Source organism: Pseudopodoces humilis, chromosome 7, assembly GCF_049639895.1.
Source record: "Pseudopodoces humilis isolate 2021_Gansu_Grassland_sample_001 chromosome 7, ASM4963989v1, whole genome shotgun sequence".
Lineage (NCBI taxonomy): Eukaryota > Metazoa > Chordata > Aves > Passeriformes > Paridae > Pseudopodoces > Pseudopodoces humilis.
In genome coordinates this window covers 56242747-56266137 of record NC_142206.1, presented here as the reverse complement: position 1 = coordinate 56266137, position 23391 = coordinate 56242747, and the positions used below count along the sequence as shown (strand labels likewise).

Here is a 23391-nt window from a genome sequence, read left to right as displayed (position 1 = left end):
CAAATACCATCAGTTCACAGAACTAAAGACAGCTGGGGGAAAGGGAGGGGCTGGGGTGTTGTGGGGTTGCTTTCACATTACCATAAAATACATAAAGTGCTTTTAAAATGCATCACTTTCAGTCATTTCCATTACAAACTCAGAGAGAGTGAAATGTTGAAACTAAAGTGACAGGACTCAGAACAAAACATTTTGTGGAAAACAGGCGTAGGAGATGTGCAGGAAGCACTGGTAGTGGCAATGCCAGCTCCTGTGTGACACTGTGATGAGTGAAGAAGGCAATAGTTGATGAGTGAAGTTGAGGCAATAGCAGCAGATGTTGGCATTTTTATAGCAAAGCAGTCTCATTTTCTTTGTGCACTTAAATCAAAATCGCTAACACTCAGCAATGCATGAGGAGTGTAGGTGACTCTTAAATGTAAAGATGGAGTTAATCTCTCTCAACACAGATCATAAATAAAATTAAGTCTTAGATATGAAAGTGCCATTTAACACTTCACTTTAGTAGTAAAATACTGTGAAAAATTAATGTCAATAATACTTACATTCCATATTGCAGCAACCCACTTGCTTTTCACACTCCCACTTGCAACAGTCTCCAGAATTGGTTTGGGCTCTGGGTCAGCACAACAGATGACCACATCTTAACTGCTTTGCTGACCCACTACCTCACAGGACCAAGTGATGTCAAACCATTTTTTCCAAGATGGATGGTGATGAGAGCAAAGGTGTTTCCATGGCGTCTAGGCCTGACTGTATGGAAGTGTGAAAAGATGGCCTGGGGTAAACTTAGAGCAAACTGAGAAGTTGTGTTTGCATCCTAACAGTACAGAGAGGGTAAAATGCAATTGCTACTCCGTGGCAGAAACTTGGTTGGCATGTTCAAAACTATTCCACGGTGAGTCCCCACACCCAAAATCTGCAGCCAGATCCTCCTAAGGGGATGGAATGGAGGGTGGGGTGGATTGGAGACACCTGGCCAGGCTCTGGAGAAATCCGTGCAGGGAGGAGAGCTCTCCAGGGAGACTTGGAGCAGCTTCCACTACCTGGAGGGGCTACAACAAAGCTGGAGAGGGACTTTTGACAAGAGCATGGAGTGACAGGACACCTTGAGGGTGTTGAGACAGTGAAACAGGTCACCTAAAGAAGTTGTAGATGCTCCTTTCCTGGAAATGTTCGAAGCCAGGTTGGATGGAGCTCTGAGCAACTGGGTCTGGTGAAAGGGGCAGGGGAGATGGTCCCTTCCAACCCAAACCATTCCATGATTGTATGATAAAAGTCCAAACACAACACAAATTCTTGCCTCAGAAGAGGATGATCACTGGTGACAGCTCAAATAGAATCAACGGGCAACTTTCTGGCCCTCACTACATTTTTAGGCTCCACTAAACCACTGTAATGATGCAAATACAACAGGTATCTTTCATACTCCCCAGCTCATCAAGAGTAAAATTAAAAATTCCAGCACTTAGAACACTTGAAAGGATGTTCCCTTTTCACCATGATGATCCCTGTGTAGATTTATCATTCATTCAGCAAGGAATTAACATAATATGACTATGGAAATAGGCATATTTATTGAGAAAGGTCAACAAACAAAGCATTTGAAGATTTTTCTTAGTTTGCTGTTTTATAGGAGCACTTACCCTCTTGGGCACTATCTCAAGGAAGAATGTTTCAACACATCTACATATCTTTCCCCCACACTGTCCTCTCTGACTGGAAACATGACAGCACTAAAAATGGGTGATTTGATGGAAGACAGAGGTGTGGAAAAGGTCTCACATTCCTGAAGACAAAGCATTTCACCTGTCTGAAACCACATTTCTTTTAAAAAAAGAGAAAAGAAAGAAAACAGCTGAGATTGTTTTACCGTCTGATCCCAGTTCTAGACTTGAGAGCAGAAGCTCAGCTTGTTTTCCTTATGTGTGCTGTTAAAAAGTTTGGCCTTCCTTCCTTTTTTTTTCTTTAACTCATGGCAATTGTCCCTCTTGCCTGAGCCAGGCTAGCTCACGTCTGTGAACATCCCAGAACTGCAGCACGATTTCTCCAAGCAGCAGTAGCACCTCTGCCAGGTCCCAGCAGAAGCCAAGTTACAGCCAAGCAGTAAAGGAAAGAAATAAAACAATAAAAAGCAATAAAATAAAAATAAAAAATAAAGCAATAGAACACCCCCTCCTCGGAGCCCCTGCAGGTCCCGAGGACTCCACTCATCCACTGAGACTGGAAAAGCCCCGATATCCAAATGGAAGCACAGTGTGACAGCTCTGCTCGAGGCTGGCAGGGACAGCGATGTCCACACGGGAATGCAGCATCTGAGACAGTCTGGGGGATCCAGACCAGAGACAAACCCCACGCCTCTCTCAGGAGTCCCAGGCACCCTCATTCAGTCACCACCACACACCTCCCCGTGCTGCTGGAGATGAGCATCTCCTCATCCCAGCATGAACACAGCTACATTAATCCAGACTCCACAGCTGTTGACTTTCACCCATTTTAAAACACCACTAGTAACTTTTAATAAAATCATGTTGAACAAGACAAAAAGTAGGTTGAAATCACATCATTTTCCCATTTGCACTGTACTAATAGCAACATATATGAACACCACCACACAGCACAAAACTGCAGCATATCCCTTTTACAGAGTCAATCCACAACAAATTTCCATTTAGAAGGTAATTTCATGATTTATACCCAGTCTTTCCCATTTTCTTTTCAAAAGGTTTGTTCCAAGATGGTACATAAATCCAGTGCTTTTAAAGCAAAACAAACAAACAAACAAATCACTTAAACATTTCCTCAAAAAACTGTATTAAACCAAAAGATTACACAGGATAAGGAAAATCAGAGAAGGATCAAGACAACAGGCAATGAGGCCAGAACAATCAAGCCCAAGAAATACTGAGACAGGTTTGTTTCACAGCAAAACATCTCTCAAAATGAAAGTACTAATAAATTCCAGACTGTACTCACATTTTTTTCCTTTTTTTCATTGTAAATGTTACACATCTTTAGAAGGACACTGCTATATTACAGTTTCTTAAAAACAATAAAAAGGCAGAGAGTAAAAATTTAGATCAGCAGCAGCATCTGGTATAGTACAAGATCAAAACAGACAATAGATGTGTAACTCACTGAAAACCTCCTATAAAAAAGACTGTCCTTGGCTTTAAAAAACCATCAAGATTAATGGTTTGACTAATATTCAAAATATGCAAATGGCATACTAATCAAAGTCCCTAATGCAAAAGACTTCTTGGCTCAAAATAGACTTTTGGTGTGATACCAATTTATTTCACCATAATGCCCAGAACATGCATGTGCTATATTTAAATGTTTCCATGTAGAGAGACATTTACCAGAATAAATGATGCCACCCTGCTAATCTCTGAGGTCATCAGCCAGGCCTTTTTATCAGGTTTTTTTTTTTAACTCAGTGCAGCTTAAACACATGCAGAAATCAGCACAAAAAGGAAGTTTAAATCACTACATCTTCAGTGTAATTCAAACAAGTCATCACACTTGCAAAGCAAAGTAGTGCTTTACATTATCCCCATCTTTAAATTATCTTTACATTTACCATTATCCCCATCCTCGCTCTTTGAGGGCTCCTATAAAGATATGAAGACCACAGCACAAGGTGCCATGCATGCTGAGAACAAGCAAGCAGCAAACCTCAGGGCAGCAGACAAAAACAGATCCCCATCCATGTTCCCATCCAGTGCCTCACCCCCCTGCAAGAGGTTTTGGGTGGGCAGGATGTAATTCCACACACCAGTCAAAGGGGTGGGAAGATTTTTTTTTCTAGCTGGTTTCACAAGGCCTGATCAGCAGATCATATACAAATACAAACAGTTAATATTCACAGAGCAACTTCTTGTACCCAATTATTAGAATAGATTTAACATCATTAATAAATATATAAAACAACATGATAATCTCACAGACAAAACACATTTCAAAGGTCAGCATTGACTGAAATATTCAGACGATTTCGTCATTGCTTAAAGCACTGAAGAAATATAAGCAGATAATAATGTGAGTGTTGAGAACAAGCTCAAAAAATACAAACTTAAGATCAATTTAAACTTTCTGCAGAGGCTCTGAACTGATCCTAGAAGCTTTTTCAAATGACCTTCAAATGAAGGCCCTTGCAGCCATTGCATATTTGAGAATAAGCTCCTTCACACTGTCTGTATCTCGGCACTTTATCTAGATCAGCTACAGAGCAGGCATTCCCCAGGGAACAGCACACAGAGGTACATCTGTCCCAAATGATGCTGTTCTACACTTCACACCATCCCATGCTGAAAGAGGACATTGTTCAGTCAATGCTTAAAAGTCTTGCTCTGGGAGACAGAGACCAACATGCTTTTTCCAAGCTTCTTCTGCCATCTCAAACCTGTCCCTTTACCTCTCCCTCTCAGTTCTGCCTCTGAGAAGGAGAGGCAGCAATTCCCTGTCCCACAGTGCTGTTCTGAGGCTTGATTTCATAAGGTGCTTTTGCAGAGTCTCAGAAAAGGCACTATAGCAGTGCAGCTGTTGCAATGTCAGAAATACAGACAGAGGTGAGCGCCCCGCGGCCTCTCCGAGACACCGATGTGCAAATCCAGAAGGGATGAGAACTCACACTAGGTCACACTTCTGCAGCCCCATCACAGCAGTTCTGTTTTCTCCCACAGCTCTGAAAAAGCCTCACATTTCCAGGTCTTGACACAATTACTGGGGTGCCCCATTCCTCAGGCTGTCTCCAGGCTCCATTTGCTCCAGTGGGCCAAACTCAGGGTGTGTGGCCGGGGACTTCCTTTGCCCTCGGAGAGTGTGAGCATTCAACATCTCCAGCAGCAGGTCATACACTGGCACCACGTTCTTACACTTCATGCTCAGGAGATGCTCCATTCCCTTGTTACTGTGCAGGAGAACAGAAAATAACTCAGCAGTCTGGTTACAACAGTGCAGAGAAGAAAAACATGCTCATGGTTCCAAAATAGTCCCTTTTTGTAATTTGGATTTAAGAGGATTTAAATGCTGTGGTCCCTGAGATCACTTACCACTACCAACAGTAATAACATCCCAATATTTTAAGGCTGAATGTTCTACTATTTAGAGAAGCAGGTTTTGTTTTACACCATACAAATTCTTTCAGGAAATAATTCAGATGTACCGACCCTGTTGAAATGAAAGGAAAAGCTTCTTGGATGCTGTAAAGGTGGGAGGCCCCATACTGAAGCTTTATGCAAAAGGAGGATTTACTACATGCAGTTTACTAATGACTAGCTACCTCTTCTACCTACCTGAGTAGGAAGACCTAATTACCCAGCCAATTTCAAGCACTTTGTTTACTCTCTGCATGTCCAGTGAGAGGATCTTGCAGGTGGCTGCAGACTTTAAAATTAATCTTTCTGTTATGCAGTAAAATACAATGACACCTTGCTAGCTTGAACATTCAGCACAGTATCATGGTTTGGACTAAAATTGGCTATTGCCATTGCAGTCACACGTATTTATACACCAGATACACTCAGGGGTTTGGGGCTGAGATCTAAGGGTGCTTGCTCAACACCAAATACATCCCAGCAGAGAGCCAGCATGCAGCTGAGCTGGTGGGTTGGGCTGGGAGAGGGGCAATGCTTCCAGATAAACGTGGTTCTGCTACAATTCAAGAGTTATGAATATGTTAATGGCAAGAAGAAATTGCAGCCCCTCTCCCACACCCAGCTCTCAGTTATTTCCAGAACAAAGCCTAATTGATTGACCAGCACTGAGTAACCTAAAGGAGACAGGACACAACAAGCAGCCTCCAGACTTTGTCTGAGGGAGATACAGCATAAAGGATCTTGGTTTAATGAGGAAATACAAAAAATTCACAAAGATGCATGATGTTTGTTCACAGAATGCTAAAACAGCTCTTGCAAAGCTGTGCTGTGGAGTCACATCATTGAGCACAATCCAGATGAGACAGAGTTCACTTCTGGCTGGTGCTGGAGCTTTTGCAAGGCCACAAACTGACTGTTAAAATCTGTCTTTCAGCACCATCAGGTCCCTGCTGCTGCCCTTTGCTCTCCCAGGATGTTTATTGCAAAGGTGGCCATCCCCTTTTCAGTGTCCCTATAGATGTGCCCAGCTCTCCTTTGTGTTCTCCAACCTGTCCCACGATCTCTTCCCTGGACACACAGCCCCAAGTCAAGCCATGAGACAACTTAGTCAATAGCTGGCCTCTGGGTAATAATTTAAAATGACAAACAAAGTGAAAATTAAAACCTCACTTTGTAGGATCCGCCTTTCAGTCTGCTGTACCACAAGCATAGATGGAACTGGAGCCACTTCCCACAGAAAAAATCAGGGGCCTGATACTGATGTAGCATGAGTCATTTGGTAAATCTCTGTGGCTCCACAAAAAAGACAACAAATTTGGTCTAGGAAAAACATGGCCCCCAAAATCCACTTTGTTCTACCAAAGCGCACACTGCAGATCAGTTTCAGAACAGATTTTCATTTTGAATGGAAGGGTTTTGACACTGGGTGGGGTGTTTTTCTGAAAGGCTCAATTTCTGTTATTATTAAACTTTTCAGGCAGACACATAATGAATAATTTAATGTAACAAGGTTAAGACAGCATTTTAGTATCATCACATCACTAAGTCCCAGCAAGCACTTGAGTTTACTGCCTGTTCTGTTGTGCTAGGAAGGAAAGCCTCACAGTGACAGAGGTGAAGAGCAGCACCAGGACTCCCTCAGGAGTGCTCTGGAGTTCCAGACACCTCTTTTTTGCTGTAATAAACAAACACTAACATAACACAAGCGTTACACACACTCTGTAAACTGTACCTGGCGTGTCTGACGTGGGAGAGGAGCATCAGCAAATTGGCCAGGCGAGTTGTCTGCTGCTGGGAGGGGATCCCGCTCTTGGCAATAACCCACACCAAAGCCTCTGTGACCACGTTGAGCAGGTGGTGCAGTTTCCTGTTGCTTTCAGGTTCCTCTGCTGACAAGGGGAACATGCCTAAGAGATGTTAGAGGAAGAAATATTTGAGAAGAGGAAGAAATATTTGCTGCTAATAAGGAAAGGAAAAAAAAAGCTACGCCTGTAGATTTTTTATAATATGTAATATTTCAACATAATTAGAGATGATACCTTCCCTGACACCCCCCTCAAGACTATACAAATGATGCTCCATATGCCACATCAAGCATGAATTTTATGGCCCCATCATTTGCAAAGTGAGGAATTCTCCCAAATCCTCCCAAGATATGTTGCACGTAGACCCTTCAGTCAGGGCATGACATGCTCTCCAAGCTCCAGGATTTTTTTTCCCCTGTACCCTGTTTTTTTGAACTATAATATTAGGCTTGTTCTAATCCCTTCTTGTTGGAAAAAAACCTTTTCCCTGAGTATATAGTAGGGAGGGAGGAGAACATGTCAGTGACACTGCTCAGAGTGACCCAGCTGGTCATGGTCTCCCTACAGATCACTAAGGGTGTCATAATACACCACATGTCTGCAGTGAGAAACCTTGAAAGTCAGCAAAAGGAAAACAAAAGAAAAGAAAAGAGGTTTGGGTGTATGGACAATGAAAAAAATAAATCACTAGGAAGGTCTGGAAACACACAATAACATTATTGATAAAGCAGAAGACACGTGGGACAAGGGAAAGAAAAAAACCTCAACAGTCCCTCCTGAGATACTTATGGAAGGAGAGAGCTCCAGAACACCTTGAAAATTAGGGGCAAATTATTAACTGTGTCAAGAAAGTAGAGTAGAAGAAGAAAAAGGACAGATATTTTGGGACATGAACTTTGAAGAAAATAAGGCTGATGAATGTGGAGTTTGGGGGTTTGGGGCTGGGTTTTTTTGTATTTTAGGAAAAGATAGAAGAACAGCTTTTCTTGTCTCTTGAAATAGTGGTATCCACAGAATCATAGAATCATCTAGGTTGGAAAAACCTTTAAGATCATCAAGTCCAACCTTTGACCCAGTGCTACCAAGGCCACTAAAGCACATCCCCAAGTGCCACATCTCCAGATCTTTTAAATCCCTTCAGGGATGGTGACTCCACCACTTGCCTGGGCAACCTGTTCCAATGCCTGTCCAACCTTTTGGTAAAGAAATTGTTCTAATATCCAATCTAAACCACTACTGCTGCAACTTGAGGCCATTTCCTCTTATCATCATCATGAAATCCTATCTCCTATCATCATCATCATGGCTTTCCAAGCACTGTTCCCCCAGCCTGTGTCACTGCAGGAGGTTTTTGTGGCCAAAGTGCAGGGGGACCCAGCACCTGGTCCTGTTGAACCTCGTGCTGTTGGTCTTGACCCATCAATCCAGACTGTCCAGATTCTTCTGCAGATCCTTCCTACCCTCCAGCAGATCAACACTTCAACCCAAACAAGTGGGCAAAGTGGGATTGCAGCTGGACTCTTCCCCTTCAGTACTGGACTAAGAATTATGCAGCAGCTTCTTGCTGAAGGCAATAGATGTAAATAGTTTAGCTGCTATTTTGTTGTAGGATTTTGGTTTTGTCAATATTGACTACGAAATGTTCTGGGCAAAAAATTATTTTTTACTGCAGGCTACCCTAAACTTGCAAACATTCACCTTGTCTAAAAGGCTGCAAAGCAGAACTCCTGTCCTGAAACTCATCTTCAGAGCTGTTGAGTACTTCCAATCATTTCTAACCAACTCATTACCATTAAATAGGAACATTTAAGCCCCATTAGTCATTACTCAGTTGAGTAACTAGTATTACCAGAATTACTAGAATTAAGGACAGGTTTGTAGGGCTTTTGCTGCCACAGCAACTTTACACATGACTGGGATCCACAGAAATAGGAGCAAAATTTCCCATTGAAAAGGACAGATCCACAGCCCAAGCCATGAGCCCCACCTTGTGAGAAGCTATCAGAACTTGGGGTCTTTCATGCAGTTCTTAGAAAAGACATTGCCCCTAAATACAGCAAATTATACAGCTTAGAAATTTCCCAAGAAAAAATCTTTACAATCTATCAGAGACAAGTCTCTTCCTATTATTCTCTTCCAACAGTTTTTTATGATTTGACATTTTGGGTTTCTTGAGGCTGATTTCCCAGCCACCCTCAAAATAAAAGGTACCATTTGGTGAGTATTAGAGCCAAGCACATACTCACTGGAATTGAGGAGGATCATTGCCTTGACACACAGATACTCCTTGTGCTGCAGTTTCAGCTCTCGGAACCTCGAGGTCATGGCCAGGAGCATATCAAAGATCTCCAAAATTCCCTCTACACATTTCCCCTCATCCCTATGGAAACACATTCAACATGTTACCAAAAAGTAGAATTAAGGAACTGACTCAGACAGATAAAGCATGAAGGAGGCTGGAAAAGGCCTGTCTTAGGGAGAATTTAAAAGCTCTGTCATTAAATTTAAATTGAAAATTACACTGGTATGAAAGGTCAGCATTTATAAGAAACTGATTTTCTTGTTAAAGTGCAAGCTGGATTGACCATAAGTGTGATCATATTCCTGTATCCTCTCAGCCTGTATAATTCTGGATAATCAGTTTGAAATCTTGTAGTGCGAGGCATAGAACCACCTTGAATAATTTTCCAGATTTGTTTCACAAGGAGTTACCCACAACCAGTAATATATATCAATAATATGATGTTTGTACCTAATGGAGGCCTCAGGACTTGGTAAAAAAGAAAGACTTCCTAAAATAAGTTTCTTGGAATAACAAGACATTTTTAAAGAATAAAACATCTCTTGTCCCTATCTCCTGGCACTTTTTTCTGTGTAGGAATTGAAAAGTATTTGGGGTTTTGGTGGTTTTGTGGTTTGGTTATTTTTGTATTTGCAAGTGTTTACAGAATACTACGTTCTCCATCTTGGATATGAGAAGTGGTCCTATTTTCAGATCTGAAAAACACCCCAAACAAGTCATTCCTATTTCTTTAAAATAAAGCAGTGGCAAAGTTCAAACTACTGAAGTTGCTGTTCCAGTTTTTTTGTTAGTTTTATTTTATATGTACTGGACTAAACCAGCGATTAAGCTCTACAGCAACAGTACTCAAGGGGAGGCTTATTAGACTCTTTGTAACAGATTTTTTTCTCTGCAATGTTTTTAAGATGAGACAGATTTAAGCACAGCAGTGTAGTAAAATAAAAGAAATTTACTGGATTCCAAGAGAAAGGTGCTGAGCCTTCAGGCTGGAGGCAGGAACATGCAGGTAACACCACCTAGGGGTAGCAGGTTCTGCCTGCAAAAAGTATTTTTTACTGCCCAGTTTCCTGCATTCCTCATAGCAAAGAAGAATATTAAGCTTTAGAGAAGGACAGGCAGCTGCCAGATTCAAAACAAGGACAGAGGTTCCAGAGAAACATTGTCTGCAAAGATTATGTATGAAATGTATCTGAAGGCTCCAGGGAGGCCTCAGAGCCCCTTCCAGTGCATGAAAGGGCTCCAAGAGAGCCGGAGAGAAGCTTCGGACAAGGGCCTGGAGGGACAGGACAAGAGGGAATGGCTTCAAATGGAAAGAGAGTTTAGATTAGAGATTAGGAAGAAGTTCTTGACTGTGAGGGTGTGAGCAGGACAGGGTGCCCAGAGCAGCTGTGGCTGCCCCATCCCTGGAACTGTTCAAGGCCGGGCTGGATGGGGCTTTGAGCCACCTGGTCTGGTGGAAAGTGTCCCTGCCCATGGCAGGGTGGTGGAATGAGATGATTATTAAGGTCCCTTCTAACCCAAACCATTCTAGGATCCTAAGTTCAAAGATAAAAACAGTCAAGTTACAGACCAGGTTCATATAAAAATGTCCTGAATAAAATTACAGCACGCCCAGACACATGTAAGCTCCCACTCTGCCATGTCTTGAGGAAATGAAGAAATGATATAAGAAATATTCTTACTCTATTCAGCCCATATTAACTCTTGAGCAATTAAATGTATTTTACATTTTCATAAATTTCTGATCATTGCACTGAACAGTGAAGCATGTCCTTGCATTGAATTTTATATGAGAAAATTATATTTATTTCCTCTGTTTTATAAATTAATTTTTTTTTCTTTATTAGTCAATTTTACCTATCTGTATCTACAACAATAATTATTGATTGCAAGTCACAGAACTGCTGTAAATCTGAATTTTCCCAGGCTGAAAAGGCTAAAAGACATTTTAAGACTACCCATGAGAGTAGGTTGCTTCCCTGACTTTTTACCAGTATGAAGCTCAGGTCAAATCCTTGCAAGGTTCTATAGAAAAACATCCTTACTAATCCATATTCTCCCTTCCTGGTACATGATGCTATGGAGAAATGATTTTTAAACTTGAAAATACCCTGTTGTACCTTGAAAAAATATTCTTAGTATCCAGCATCAAGCTAGGGGTCTTTATATCCCTCTTGGCAAGTGCTCCAAAGTTCACTATTATAGCTTAACTATGAAGCCTGCTGTAGTGGCAGGAACAAAACCAGGCAGGAAGCCTATTAAAAATAATTAAAAATATTGTCTGACACTATATTTTCTTTTTAATGAGGGATGTAGGGACAAATGGACAATGTAGTGCCTTGTGTTGCTATATTGACAGTTTCAGTATCTAGAGACCTGGAGCAAAGGGAACAAAACCACCAAAAGATGTGAAAAAATGCAGAGAAACTTCACACTCAGTGCTACAGGAGTTCAGGAATTTGCAAGTTAAACCATGCTTTTAAAACTCAGCATTCCTTAAGCCCCTGTAAGGATGTAGAACCTTAGGACATTATTGTTATAAGCACAAGTAAATGATATTTTTGATGAAATATTAATAACATCTGCCAGGTTTAATCCTCTTCCTCTTACAATTCACTCCACCTTCAAATATGCTAATATGAAGTGTTCTCAAGAAATTAATTCCTCTTACCTGTCTAAAACAAGGTCTGGTGCAAAAATCAGTTTCCCCGGGTGGTCGATTGATCTCCACATCAAACCAATCATCAGAACTTCCATCCAGCAGCTCTCCAAGAGTCTTACTTGGTCATAGAGGCTGAGATCAATGAAGCCTAAAGGGATGCAAATAGCATAAAATAAATCAACATGTTAAATGCTCTGTTTTAATAAAAAAAATGAGTATATGAGAAAAAAAAAACAAAAAAAAACAGAAAGAACTGTGGATTGTGAAGATAAGGAAGCATTGGCATCCAAAGTGCCAGGCTGCCATGTCAAATAGGAACAAAAATATTTGCTACTATCATCTTCCACAAAATATTTGGAATAAAGCAGAGTGGTGTTTTAGTGCAATTAGTCCCATACAGCTGGTGAAACTCAAATGACTGCAGAGTCACCTGCTTTGTTCTCGTCCTGAAAGAGGAAAGATTTTTTAAGAAATAATGTGAGAGTGAGGCCCTGGCACAGATTGCCCAGAAAACCTGTGGCTGTCCCATCCCTGGGAGTGTTCAAGGCCAGGATGGATGGGGCTCTGAACAACCTGGGACAGGGGAAGGTGCCCCTGCACACGACAGGGCCTTGGAACGAGGCAATCTTTAAACCTAACCCTTCCAACCCAACTCATTCCTTGATCCACTCTATGATTTATTTCTCTCCAGAACTTATAGCAAGGGCTCAGATAACACTGCAGCACTGCCAGAAGGCAGAAGCAGTAAAAAAAAAAAAAAAAAAAGAAAAGAAAAGTACACACTCCAAACCGAAAGACCAGAAGTCTAAATTATCAAAACATGAGTGGGAAAACAGACTGCTCAGTCAAGGAGGAAAACACAGATGTGATAAAGAGCCGTTCAGTGATCAAAAACAACATCAGGCCAGTTTTCAAAGCTGTGTTCCCTTAGCTTGGGCCCTTGGCAAAGGTGCTCCATTTTCAGATGAGCTGGCATCCCTGACACTGTGTGGTGACAAATCTGTACAGCCTGGCCATGACAGACAGGTTTCCTGAAGTTCTTCCCAGTTGTCTGAGGTCTTAAAATACACACAGGACATTTGGGCTGACAAAGACTCTCTCTGTCAGTAATTTATACAATTAATTTTAATATTATTACATTACTCAGCTGGAAGACAGTCAGCAACAGCCAGGGGCTGACATGAACTGGGCAATGCTCACTTTTATCATTGCTGAACATGCTGCCTTTCAACGCTGGGGCAGCCCTGCCTCTGATTTTATAAGAAGGGTAAAGAGGAGCCTAGGAGTGGCACCTTCCCTCCTGGATTCCACTGCCACAGAATTTACTACAGAACACACAGCCAGCAACAGATTATCTGCCACACACACTCATCATTTAAAACTGCTGTTAGGAAAATATTCACTGAAATGTGAAATAGTACAAAAACTGACAGTGCCAGTTTCCTGGGAAACAACAGCCCAAAGACATTTCAGAGTACATTTAAATAAACATTTACACTGGCATGTATTGATTTCTTTAGCATAAACAAGGAATTATCAGGTTTAAAACTTCTCTCGAGTGAGAATGAGACCAAGTCCCAGGGTTCAATCTGCAGGTTCCTGAAGATCCAGGTTTATCACTAACATCATCTGCTAAACTCAAATTATCAGTGGCAGTAGAAGGAGCTGTGGCCATGGAGCACAGCTGTTAGAAGGACTCTACTTCTCTTTTTCCTAACAATCTCATGCTCCAAATGTCCAGGACAGCAAATAACCACCACAGCTTTTACTGCAGAGCCCCATTTAATTTCCTCCAGACTACAATAAACTAATCATTTTTCTCTGACTGTATTAGACATCTTTTAGATTCTGGGCTCTATTCCTTATCATTTAATTATAAACTGCTAAGACAGACAAAGAAAAAGAACTTGTGCTGGATGTGTAAAAACTAGAAAAAGCTACATTGCTCTGGTCAGCAGCACACTAGGCTGCATAATGAATCCACATTTCTACATTGTGACAGCATCTTATTGGTTTGCAATACAGGTTCAGCAATGAACCATGTTAAACTCTTTAAGACTAGGTCAACAAAGCAAAAGGCAACTACAGAAGCTGTGTTCTGCTGCCTGACAACCAAGAATTTGAATACTTGGAATTCATAAGGGAAAAAATCCAGATGTCACCTTCTATTTTACTGAGAAACAAAAAAAAATATAATCCATTAGGCTGAAAATCCAGAACAAAAATACAGCCACAGAGTAAAATTCATAACAAAAGACTGTCATTAAATATTAAATATGAAAAACCCACAAAATATAAACATGCTTTTTTTCCTATTTAGGCAAAAAGGTATTGTTAATACAATAATGAAACATTTTTTTTTCACCTCCAGCGAGTGTCAAAATAATATCCAATAATAACTTAGAGATGAAAATGGTCTTCTAAGCCAGGTGCACAAAAGCAAATATTCAGCTTTTCAGAAAGTAAAATTACTGCTCACTGGGCCATTAGTCGAGAACTCTATTTTTCCCTAAGATGTTATCTCCAGGAGCCAGGCAGGGATGGACATGCTTACCTTCAGGTAAGAGTTTTTGAAAAACAAAATTCCATGTCCTGAACTTTAGTCATCACAGTTTTTTTAACGAAAAACAAAAAAAATCAATCCACATTGAAGTGAATGCTCCAACTGCCATTGAATATGGCAGTGTCACTTATAATTCGGTGCATATTAAACATTCCATCTATTTTTGGCATTGCTCTAAAATGTTGTTTATTTCTGTTGTCTGTAAAAAGAGTGATCAGAAAAAATAAACATATACTACAAAGTGTCAGCATTCCCAGGAACTGTTTTGAAGGGTTTGATTGCTTCAATAGGTTTTCTTCATACAATTCTCTTACTGCCAAGAAAAAGTTTTTATTTCTGACATATGTTGAAAATAAACTAAAAGTGACTGATGCCAAAATTTGGGTTGGTTTGGAAACTGATCTTGTAAAAAATAAAAATAATTAATCTCAGCTGGCTGAGGGTTTGGGTTTGTGAATTTGTTTTTCTTAAAGAAGTCCCAGAGTTAAAAAAATAGAAATTAATAATAATCAGAAAATGGAAAAGGTTGGGTTGGGGGTGCTTCCCACTGAAATATTGCTTAAAATGAGGTCATTTTCTAAGACTGTTTTTTGGTCACAATTCACTTCCTACCAGATAACCATAACTAAGTAGAGTCCTCAGAAATGGCACATTTTAGTCACATTTTTATGATTAGACAAGAAATAATAATGATAGATACCATTTAACCCCTTATGGTTACTTGCTTCACAGTTCTTTTCCAAGTTCCTTAAGCCAGGAAAAATAAGGATAAATGATTTGTGCTCTCAGATTTAAAACATCCCATATTAACAGCAAAACTATCATCTCTTTGCAGATGTCCAGCGTGGTTTGAGATGCTCTGGGGTGCAAACATCTCCTTCCCTGCAGCTCAGCAGCTGGCCTGGAATCTGCACACCCCAAAACCACCACACCTGGACCCTCCAACACAGTGTCTGAGACTGCTGTGCCCCTGGGAGATGTGTTCATTTCCAGCTGGAGCTGGCAGCACATCAGCAGCTCCCCCTAGACCTGAAATAGGATGTGCTTCCCTGACCGCTAAATTCCTAATTTAAGGATTAAATGAAATATTCTCCTCCAAGTTTGCTTCCTGCACTGTGCACACACTGTGTTTCTGGAGGGAAGGGTTCCTGTCCTGTTTTCCCAGGTGTGTTCTCATAAGCAGCAGCTCCTTATGGTGCACACCATGGCAAGGGCAGGGCACACACCATCACCCTTCAGCACAAAATCCAGGAGAGGATCCATGGAGTGCCAGCTCCCAGCACTGCACTCTATCTGAAGCTCAGGGTCAAACCCCAGACTGCCATGAGTACACCAATTATTCCATGCTTTTAGCTCACTTTAGTTTTTTATTCTGCCTGTTTTAGTCACGGGTACTTCATGTAGAAGGAACTGCAAATGCTCACTGTTTCTGGTTTGTGAGAAGTTCAGTGGTTCATTGTCATGATGCCATGGACATATATGAGACATTCCAGGCAGTTGTACTGCAGTGCATGTTCTTGGTGTTGCCAACAACCAAAAGAACCCTTACTGATTTTTTTTTTTGAAGGAGTGCATATGATAAGTCTGAAATAAATACTGAGCTCCACTGATGTTTTTCTGTTGCTGCTATGTCCAATGAAATGATTACAAACACCCAGGACTTGGACACCCTTCAGTTATTCACCTGACAGAAACCTTCTATCAGGACTCAAGGAAAGAATTTGATGTTAAAAGGAGTCTTCTAAACCACCTTAATCAGGTTATTTATAGCTGAGGTAGAAATTACATACAACACCAGCTCTGCTTTGTAGCAAAATGAACAAGTATTTGAGTAAGAACAGACAGCAAGATATGGGTTATATTGTGTCTCAATCAAAAAACATCCAGGTTAATTCATGAGAGCAATAAACTCTCCATTACTTAGCAGGATGTAAAACTTGACTTTCATACCATGCTCTTACTGTGCTGCTCTGTCATGTCAGAGCAGAGGAGGACACACTGACGGTAAAACCATCGTCAGAAACAAATAAAAACAAGCCTGAATTTCTCACCGGGAATTTTCTTGGCCCAGCCGATCATGTGCACCAGCTCCTTGTCTGCCAGCTTTGTCAGGGACATCATCATGGAGGCCTCGGTGAAGGGTTTGCTGGGCCTGCTGACCAGCACGTGCGGCGGCTCCGCTTCCAGCAGGGTCAGCACGAACTGCTCGGGGCTGACGGTGCCCAGCAGGATCTCCTTCACCCGCGTCGCTGCCTCGTTGTATTTCTTGGCTCTGCCCAGGCAATGCACCCGCTCCTCGGGGTTGCGGTGGCTCCGCAGGATTCGATACCCGCAGCGTTCTCTTCTTGAGCCTGGCACGAGAGGCATGTGGTTGCATTGGAGGGTTTTTCCCACAGAATTTTTCTCCCTTACGTAAACCCAAATATTTGGGGAGAAGGGGGAAAGCTCTTTAACACTGGGTGTTCTAATATCGAACATTAAGTTTCTAAGGCATTCAGCACAGACTTAACTTTGCCCCGCTGACTTCAGCTGAGGGGTTTTGTTTATTCTACTAAACAAAAATAAAGTTTAAAAATGTTTGGTTTTAAACATCAGCTAACTCAGTTTAAAAGTCCAGTGGGAAACTCCCATTGACATCAAAAAGATGTAAATCAGATCTTTAAAGGCAAATAAAGATAGCTGATTGTAAATTTTGCTTTATATGTAAAGTGGGGGAATAAAAGACTTGAAAGTCTGGGCCATGTTACAGATTAAATGCTTCAGGAACAAGCACAGCTGGGCCTCAGAGTCAGCTGGATGTTCAGCCAGGGATTCACAAGATTCAACCCATTTTCTCCCCATGCCCCAAAAAGCCAGCAGGAGTTTCTCCAAAGGGAATTCAGATATCTACAGCTAAGAACAAGCACCCTGTGTGGAGTCCTGTCTGCAGAAGGCTATTTCTGTTGCAAAGATCAGTCCTTTACATTCCCAGATTTAATTAATTGTTCATTCTGACAAATCTAAACATTGTCCAATTCTTGGTCAATGCTATTGGTAGCACCACTGTTACACATTTTTGCATAGCTTCCAAGGAAAAAAGGTTCTCCAAAACCATAATATTCACAAAATACTCAGCTATAGTTCTACTTCAGATAGCAAAGAGGTCCAAACATAAGCCAAATTAAAAATAAGGGCAGTGGGAGCACAAAAATTAATTTCAGATATGGTTGACAAGGCTTTGTCTTGCTAAATAAGACACTGGGTGAATGCAGACCCTCAGGCTCATGTGGCAGAGGAACCTCAGGTGGAGGTGGCTTCTCAGGTCATAGTCCTGTCACATCTTCAGCAGCTGTCAAACAGCATTTGGGTCAGTCTGTAGGAGGGGTGAATGCAGAGGCCAGTAAGGAACAACCTGAGTAAGGACCAGCAGAGTCTTCCACAACTTTTAGGATGTGGACCTTTCGGTTGAAGGTGGCTCTCACTCTCACTTGCTGCCTGTTCAGTAAACCATGTTGGATGCAGAAGAAAGTTAAAGAACTTCTCATTAAGAAGCTCTCAGTATTGGAGCACACACTTTCCTTGGAAATCCAAGAGACTGGAGAAGACCAATAGGCAAAGCTGGCTTAATTAACAGACCTCAGGCACAGAGCTACCCAAGCTGGACAGGCCATCTGGAACTGGAAGTATTTTTCAGCTGCAAGCCCAGCTTAAGGCCTGCACCATTTGGAGAAAGAATGGATTTGCAACTTTGAGAGGGATGTGGGTATGATGAAATGGGCTGAGTGCAGCGAGGATATTTGCTTAAATAATGGATTGAAGGAAATAAATAATTTGTAGAACCAAAGGTTTAGCCAAATGACAACTAGCTAGAAGTTGCCAGAGCAGATGAACAGCAGCTAAGGGAAGATAACATACCAGCAGAGACACTCAGAGCGTGAGTCTCTGTATTATCTTATGGAAATTCATAGAATGAGGCTTGATGAAAATACCCAAAAAAAGGTTCCCTGCAGAGTTACAGAAGTAACGAAGCAATTTCTTCCACCATCAGTCTAGGGCAAATCCTTCCTGAAAAGAGTCAAAGGCCACCAAGGCATAGACTATTTTCTACAAAGACACCTGGATAATGTAGTGAACTCTGTGCTAAGCCTCATTTCTTCATTAATGCACAAAGGTCAAGAGGAAAATCTTCAAGTGGTTTGTGAGCTTCCAAAAAGACCACTAGAATGGCACAGCGGGCTGCAGACTGTTCTGAAATCATGTAATAACACAGAAAGTACGTATTTTCCATCAGGGAAGACAAAAAGTAAAGGCTGACAGTGAAATAGGCAACTGAAACAACAGCTGGAGATGCATGAGGAGATACCCAGGAACCAAGGTGCTCTGCCTACAGATATCCATGGCTCTGAACCCCACAGCATGGGACAGACCATAACCACAAAGAAATAAAGCACATTGTTTCTGCTTTTTAGAACACTTAAGTACATTTCCCAGGGGCAGCTTGAAACACAGAACAAGAAAAATAGCAGAGGGAATAAAGCCATGGGCAGGGTAGAGTAAAAATTTTCTTGGGCTATCCAAAAACACCAAATGCTCTGTGGCATGCATTATCTGAGTTATCTTTTCCAACTCACTGTTGTAAAGATCTTTAAATGATATTTTGTAGCCTATAAGTATAAATTTGAGCTTTTATAAATATATAGAAAATATAAACACACAGATAATTGAGCAGATACTTTAATAAATATAAAAGAAATCAAATTTAAAAGCAATTTAAAAAACAGTTCAGCATTCTGTTTTAATTGACAAAATCTTGAACAATTTCCACCTGCACAGCTGTACTCCATGCTCCACCTAAATATAATTCAATCAGGTTATGATTTTGAGAGTATTAAAGTTCTCAATACTTGTGAAGGGCTCTTACTGGGAACTAGTAAACCTCTTTAAATTACTTTTGGTTATTTAACTGAATTGAGTTTTTTATATAACCAGTTCTTATTATATAAAATATGCTCCATTTAAAACATAAGTCAAATTTCTAAAATCACATTACCAGTGCAGAAAGCCAGACTAGGATCATTACATTTCTGCATAAAAACTTGCTACTAAAGAAAATATTAAACAAGGTGGGAAAAAACCCATCCAAAGCAAATTCTGAGTTATTTGTTCTATTTTTTATTTACCATATATTGCCCAAAGCAGAAGTAGGCAGAATCCGAGGAGCATGCATAAAAGATAGTTAAAAGAGATAACATTTATAAATACTTTGTATTTCTTTCTGCTTGCATTTAAGGAAAAAAAGCTACATTTAAACTCTCTAGTTAACTGAAACAGCAGAAGACACCAGTTTTTCCCATTAAAACAACTTTCAACAACATAAAGGAGCTTCTTTGCTTTCTATTCAATTCCAAGAATTAGGCAGGACTAAGAAATTTGACCTATACGTCCATTAGCATGCAACAGACATATATAAGTGTTTATAAAGCTATATATTATAAATAATTATCAACCAGCCTAATGTTTTCCTTAAGTAGATACAGAGATATGGATCAGTGTGTGTAAAGGCAGAGCAATAAAATACAGCTTCCCAGATTAGGGACTATCTTCAACTTTACCACAAACTCCCTAACTGTACTTAGTATCTAATATTCATTTCTATAAATGTAATTCAGGCAATTGCAGAAGTGCAAAATGATCAAATTCCTCATTCTTCCTACCACACTCTCCTTATTTAGAGCTATTTTGTGCAAGAAAATTGCTGTATTCAGCCGAGAATGCTGGACCAAGGGCAAGACCTTGAGCTACAGCACCACAGACCACGAATAAATGACCCCAAGATATAAGGCACATTGAAAAAAAGGTCATTAAAATGAGCCTGTTGTTCACTCAGCCATGAACAAGCTGCAGCAGGTATTACTGGCAGTGAAATACATTATTTTTCAAGCTTTGCAAATTCTCTGAAAATCACAAATGCTGTCTGATATGGTGGGCAGTTACATGGCATGTTGCCCTTCATGCTGACTTTGGTCCCTTGCAATGGCTCATGTAACTATTCAGCTCTGTAGCAATTGCAGATTCTATCATTGAATATTTTATAATCAGATTTTGAAAGTGTGAGAGCTTAAAACTGGCTCCAGTACACACTGGTAAATCATTATCACTCCAGTCACCTTTGAAAGCAAATTCAAATGCTCTGATGAGTACATATTCCAGAGCAGACCCTCGAATTCTCAAGAGTTGAGCCACTGACAAAGGAGCTGCCATCTGTATAGGGATTTCTATAAAAGCTGAAATTCAATTAATACATCTGATGTCCAGTCAATATCTTGAAATATTTTGTCCTCACTTATTTTCTGTGTGAAAAGTACTTTACAGTATTTCAACTGCACACAGCAGCCACACACAGGAGAAAGAGCCAAATCCTGAACCAGCCCCCGGAGAAATCTGTTTTCTTTCTTGCAAACTCGTCAAATGATGCCAGGATTCAAGAGAAGCATCTCTCCATCACTTTTGAGTGTGGCCTCTCAGCCTCCTCACTCGAGGCTGAAAGGAGCTTTATCTTTGGAACAATTTCAACATGTTGAGAACTGACACATGGGGAGAAAGATATAGGAGCAGGGCAGAGGAGGGAATTAAAAGTCAGGGAAACTGAAAACTCCTTGTGAAAGCCTCAGGAAGCAAATCAAAAGGAAAGCAGGGTTTAGCTACTCCAAGAGTGAAAAGCAACTCCCCTCTTCTTCACTGCCTTAAACAAACAGTCCAAGTCCATTTCAGCTCCCCAGGTAAGCACCAGAAAGTTCCAAGGGAAGATCAGTTTTATTCTGATCTGTTTTATTCAAGTTTGCTGGGCAGAGTTTACTGCAGTCTTTCTGTTTTCTTTGTTCCTGATGACAGTGCAATTTTTTTGTTAATTATTTTTCTACCACTGTTAGGAGTCTTACTGCCAAGCTTTAGCAGTAGCTTCCTTGTTTGGAAGAGCAGGGAACATGGATTTCCTGCAGAGGAGTTGGCAGATGCAATGTCTACGGCCTTTGTGCTTTTGAAAAGGATGGTATATTTCATAAGAAAATCCAGTATCACCCTAATACAAAGCACCCCCAGGTTGGCCTCCACCAAAATACCTATGGCTTGTTGGGCTGACTTCTTAACTTTTTTGAAGGCGATGACAGCCAAGAGAATTTCAGACTAAGAAGCTGTAGAGCAACACTTTTCTGCTGTCTCCTACTGTATGGAAGATGGCCTGTACTGCTTAATCATATTTAGGCACAGAAATGTATGTTTTAAACACAAAAGTACCTATGGGTGTGTTTTTTCTTGCGTTGTCTATTGTTAATATGCAAAGCAAGGATTTAAAGATATGATGGGAATGGTGCCAAGATTTTATGAAGAGCTCTCATAAACTACAAAGTGGCAATTGAACTTCTTTTATCTCTTCTGCTGGACACAAGTGTCCACTGAGCAAAAATGCACTCACAAACCATTCTATCCCAGCCAGGGCTTTAGCAGATGTGAATCAATCCTTTCGCTAAGTGACCTCAGAAAGGAGCAGAGATACAGAAAAGCTCTCATTAAAAACAAAGTGCTCTCTTTTATGGCTTTCTACAATAAAAAGTTTTTATTAGAGCACAGTTTTTGTGAGAAAATGTCTGAGACATAATCGCTCTGGTCTGCAGGAAATGGCATTTACATTTCATGCAAGAAATACTGTCTTAAAATCTGTCTGATTTAAATGTCTGTCACCATGTGTCCATACACCAGCATTACTCACAGGTGCCACTTAACTCATCAGGTGACTCAGACAGTTCTGAATAATTTTTATGTTCTTTTTTCTGAAAATAAATTGTTCAGAGTCTCAAATTAAATTCTCAAGAGTTTAAGCTTTACTGCTACTATTTAAAAATTAATTATTTAAAAATACAGTCCTTTTTTTCAGTTACAGTTTCAATTTATCTTTTTTTGTGGGGGCTGGCACAGTCATCAATGTCCTGCAGACAATCGTTATTGTAGAAAAACATGTTTATGAATATGTGACAAGATTCAAGGGAACGCAGGTTAGGACATAAGTGCATACTATAATTTATTGCTTGTAATACCACAGTGCCTATGAGGAATAATCACACACCAGGACTTTCTGGACAGCTAGAATAAAAGGATTCATTTAAGGCAAGCATTGCGGAGGTCTAACTTAGAATATCATTCTGGAATCAATCTTTACCAAACCTTTACAACTCCAGAACTGGGGCTATAAAGAAACTTCACTTGGAAAAACTTCAAGCAGAATTCTGAGTCATAAAAATGACCAAAAGACAGTGGCATCTTTCAGAAAGTAATATTTTGAAAGGAGTCTTATTTGCAGTTTGTACTTTCTTTTCTAGAGGTAAGTACAGACACCAATAAAGTTGAGATGCATCATCACTGCAGGAAAAGACAGGAGCTTCACATAGAAAGAAGCATCTGACTTGAACAGAAGAAACTAAATGTACTTCAGGAGTACAGAAATGATACAAAGAACAGTTGAAATTTCAGTTCTACTCTGGGAGTTATCAGCTAGAAATGATTAGGGAGGCTGCAGTCACAACAGATCATGGTATGATTATGAACTGGCAGCATGATGTTACCTTGAAAAAGGCAAATAGGATCCTGGGTTATGCACAGAGGAAAGCTCCTGCAGCAACAGAAATGTATCAGTGCTGCTGCAGTGAGGGAAGTCACTGGACTGCTGTCCATGATTCTGGGCATCCAAGTGCAAATGGTGTTATCTCTGTCCAGAGCAGGTGGAGGGACAAGCTATCCTGATGACTTCCAGATTTATCTACTTTCCGTATTTTGCAAGAGGAGAAGTTTTCTTGGTTTATTTAGCCAACTAAAACAAAGGTTGTGAGGGGATATGATGCAGTCTTTAAACAAAACCAGGCCATTAATAACAAAGAGAAGAGGAGCCTCTAAGCTAAAAGACAATGTAGTTACAAGAAAAAATTGATATT

At 40.6% G+C, this 23391-nt stretch overlaps 1 protein-coding gene across 4 annotated transcripts in view; it reads right to left on the bottom strand.

Moving 5' to 3' along the window:
• Positions 1–2508: 2508 nt before the first annotated feature.
• ESR2 (estrogen receptor 2) overlaps positions 2509–23391 on the bottom strand; it is a 33721-nt gene continuing 12838 nt past the window's right edge. For all 4 annotated transcript variants that reach the window (XM_005520059.3, XM_014250073.2, XM_088057771.1 and 1 more), the window contains 5 exons: positions 16483–16782; positions 11878–12016; positions 9151–9284; positions 6832–7006; positions 2509–4912 (listed from right to left, as the gene is read on the bottom strand). In XM_005520059.3, coding sequence (XP_005520116.1) covers positions 4723–4912; positions 6832–7006; positions 9151–9284; positions 11878–12016; positions 16483–16782 — 938 coding nt within the window. In that variant the 3' untranslated portion in view covers positions 2509–4722. The remainder of the gene's footprint in view (positions 4913–6831; positions 7007–9150; positions 9285–11877; positions 12017–16482; positions 16783–23391) is intronic.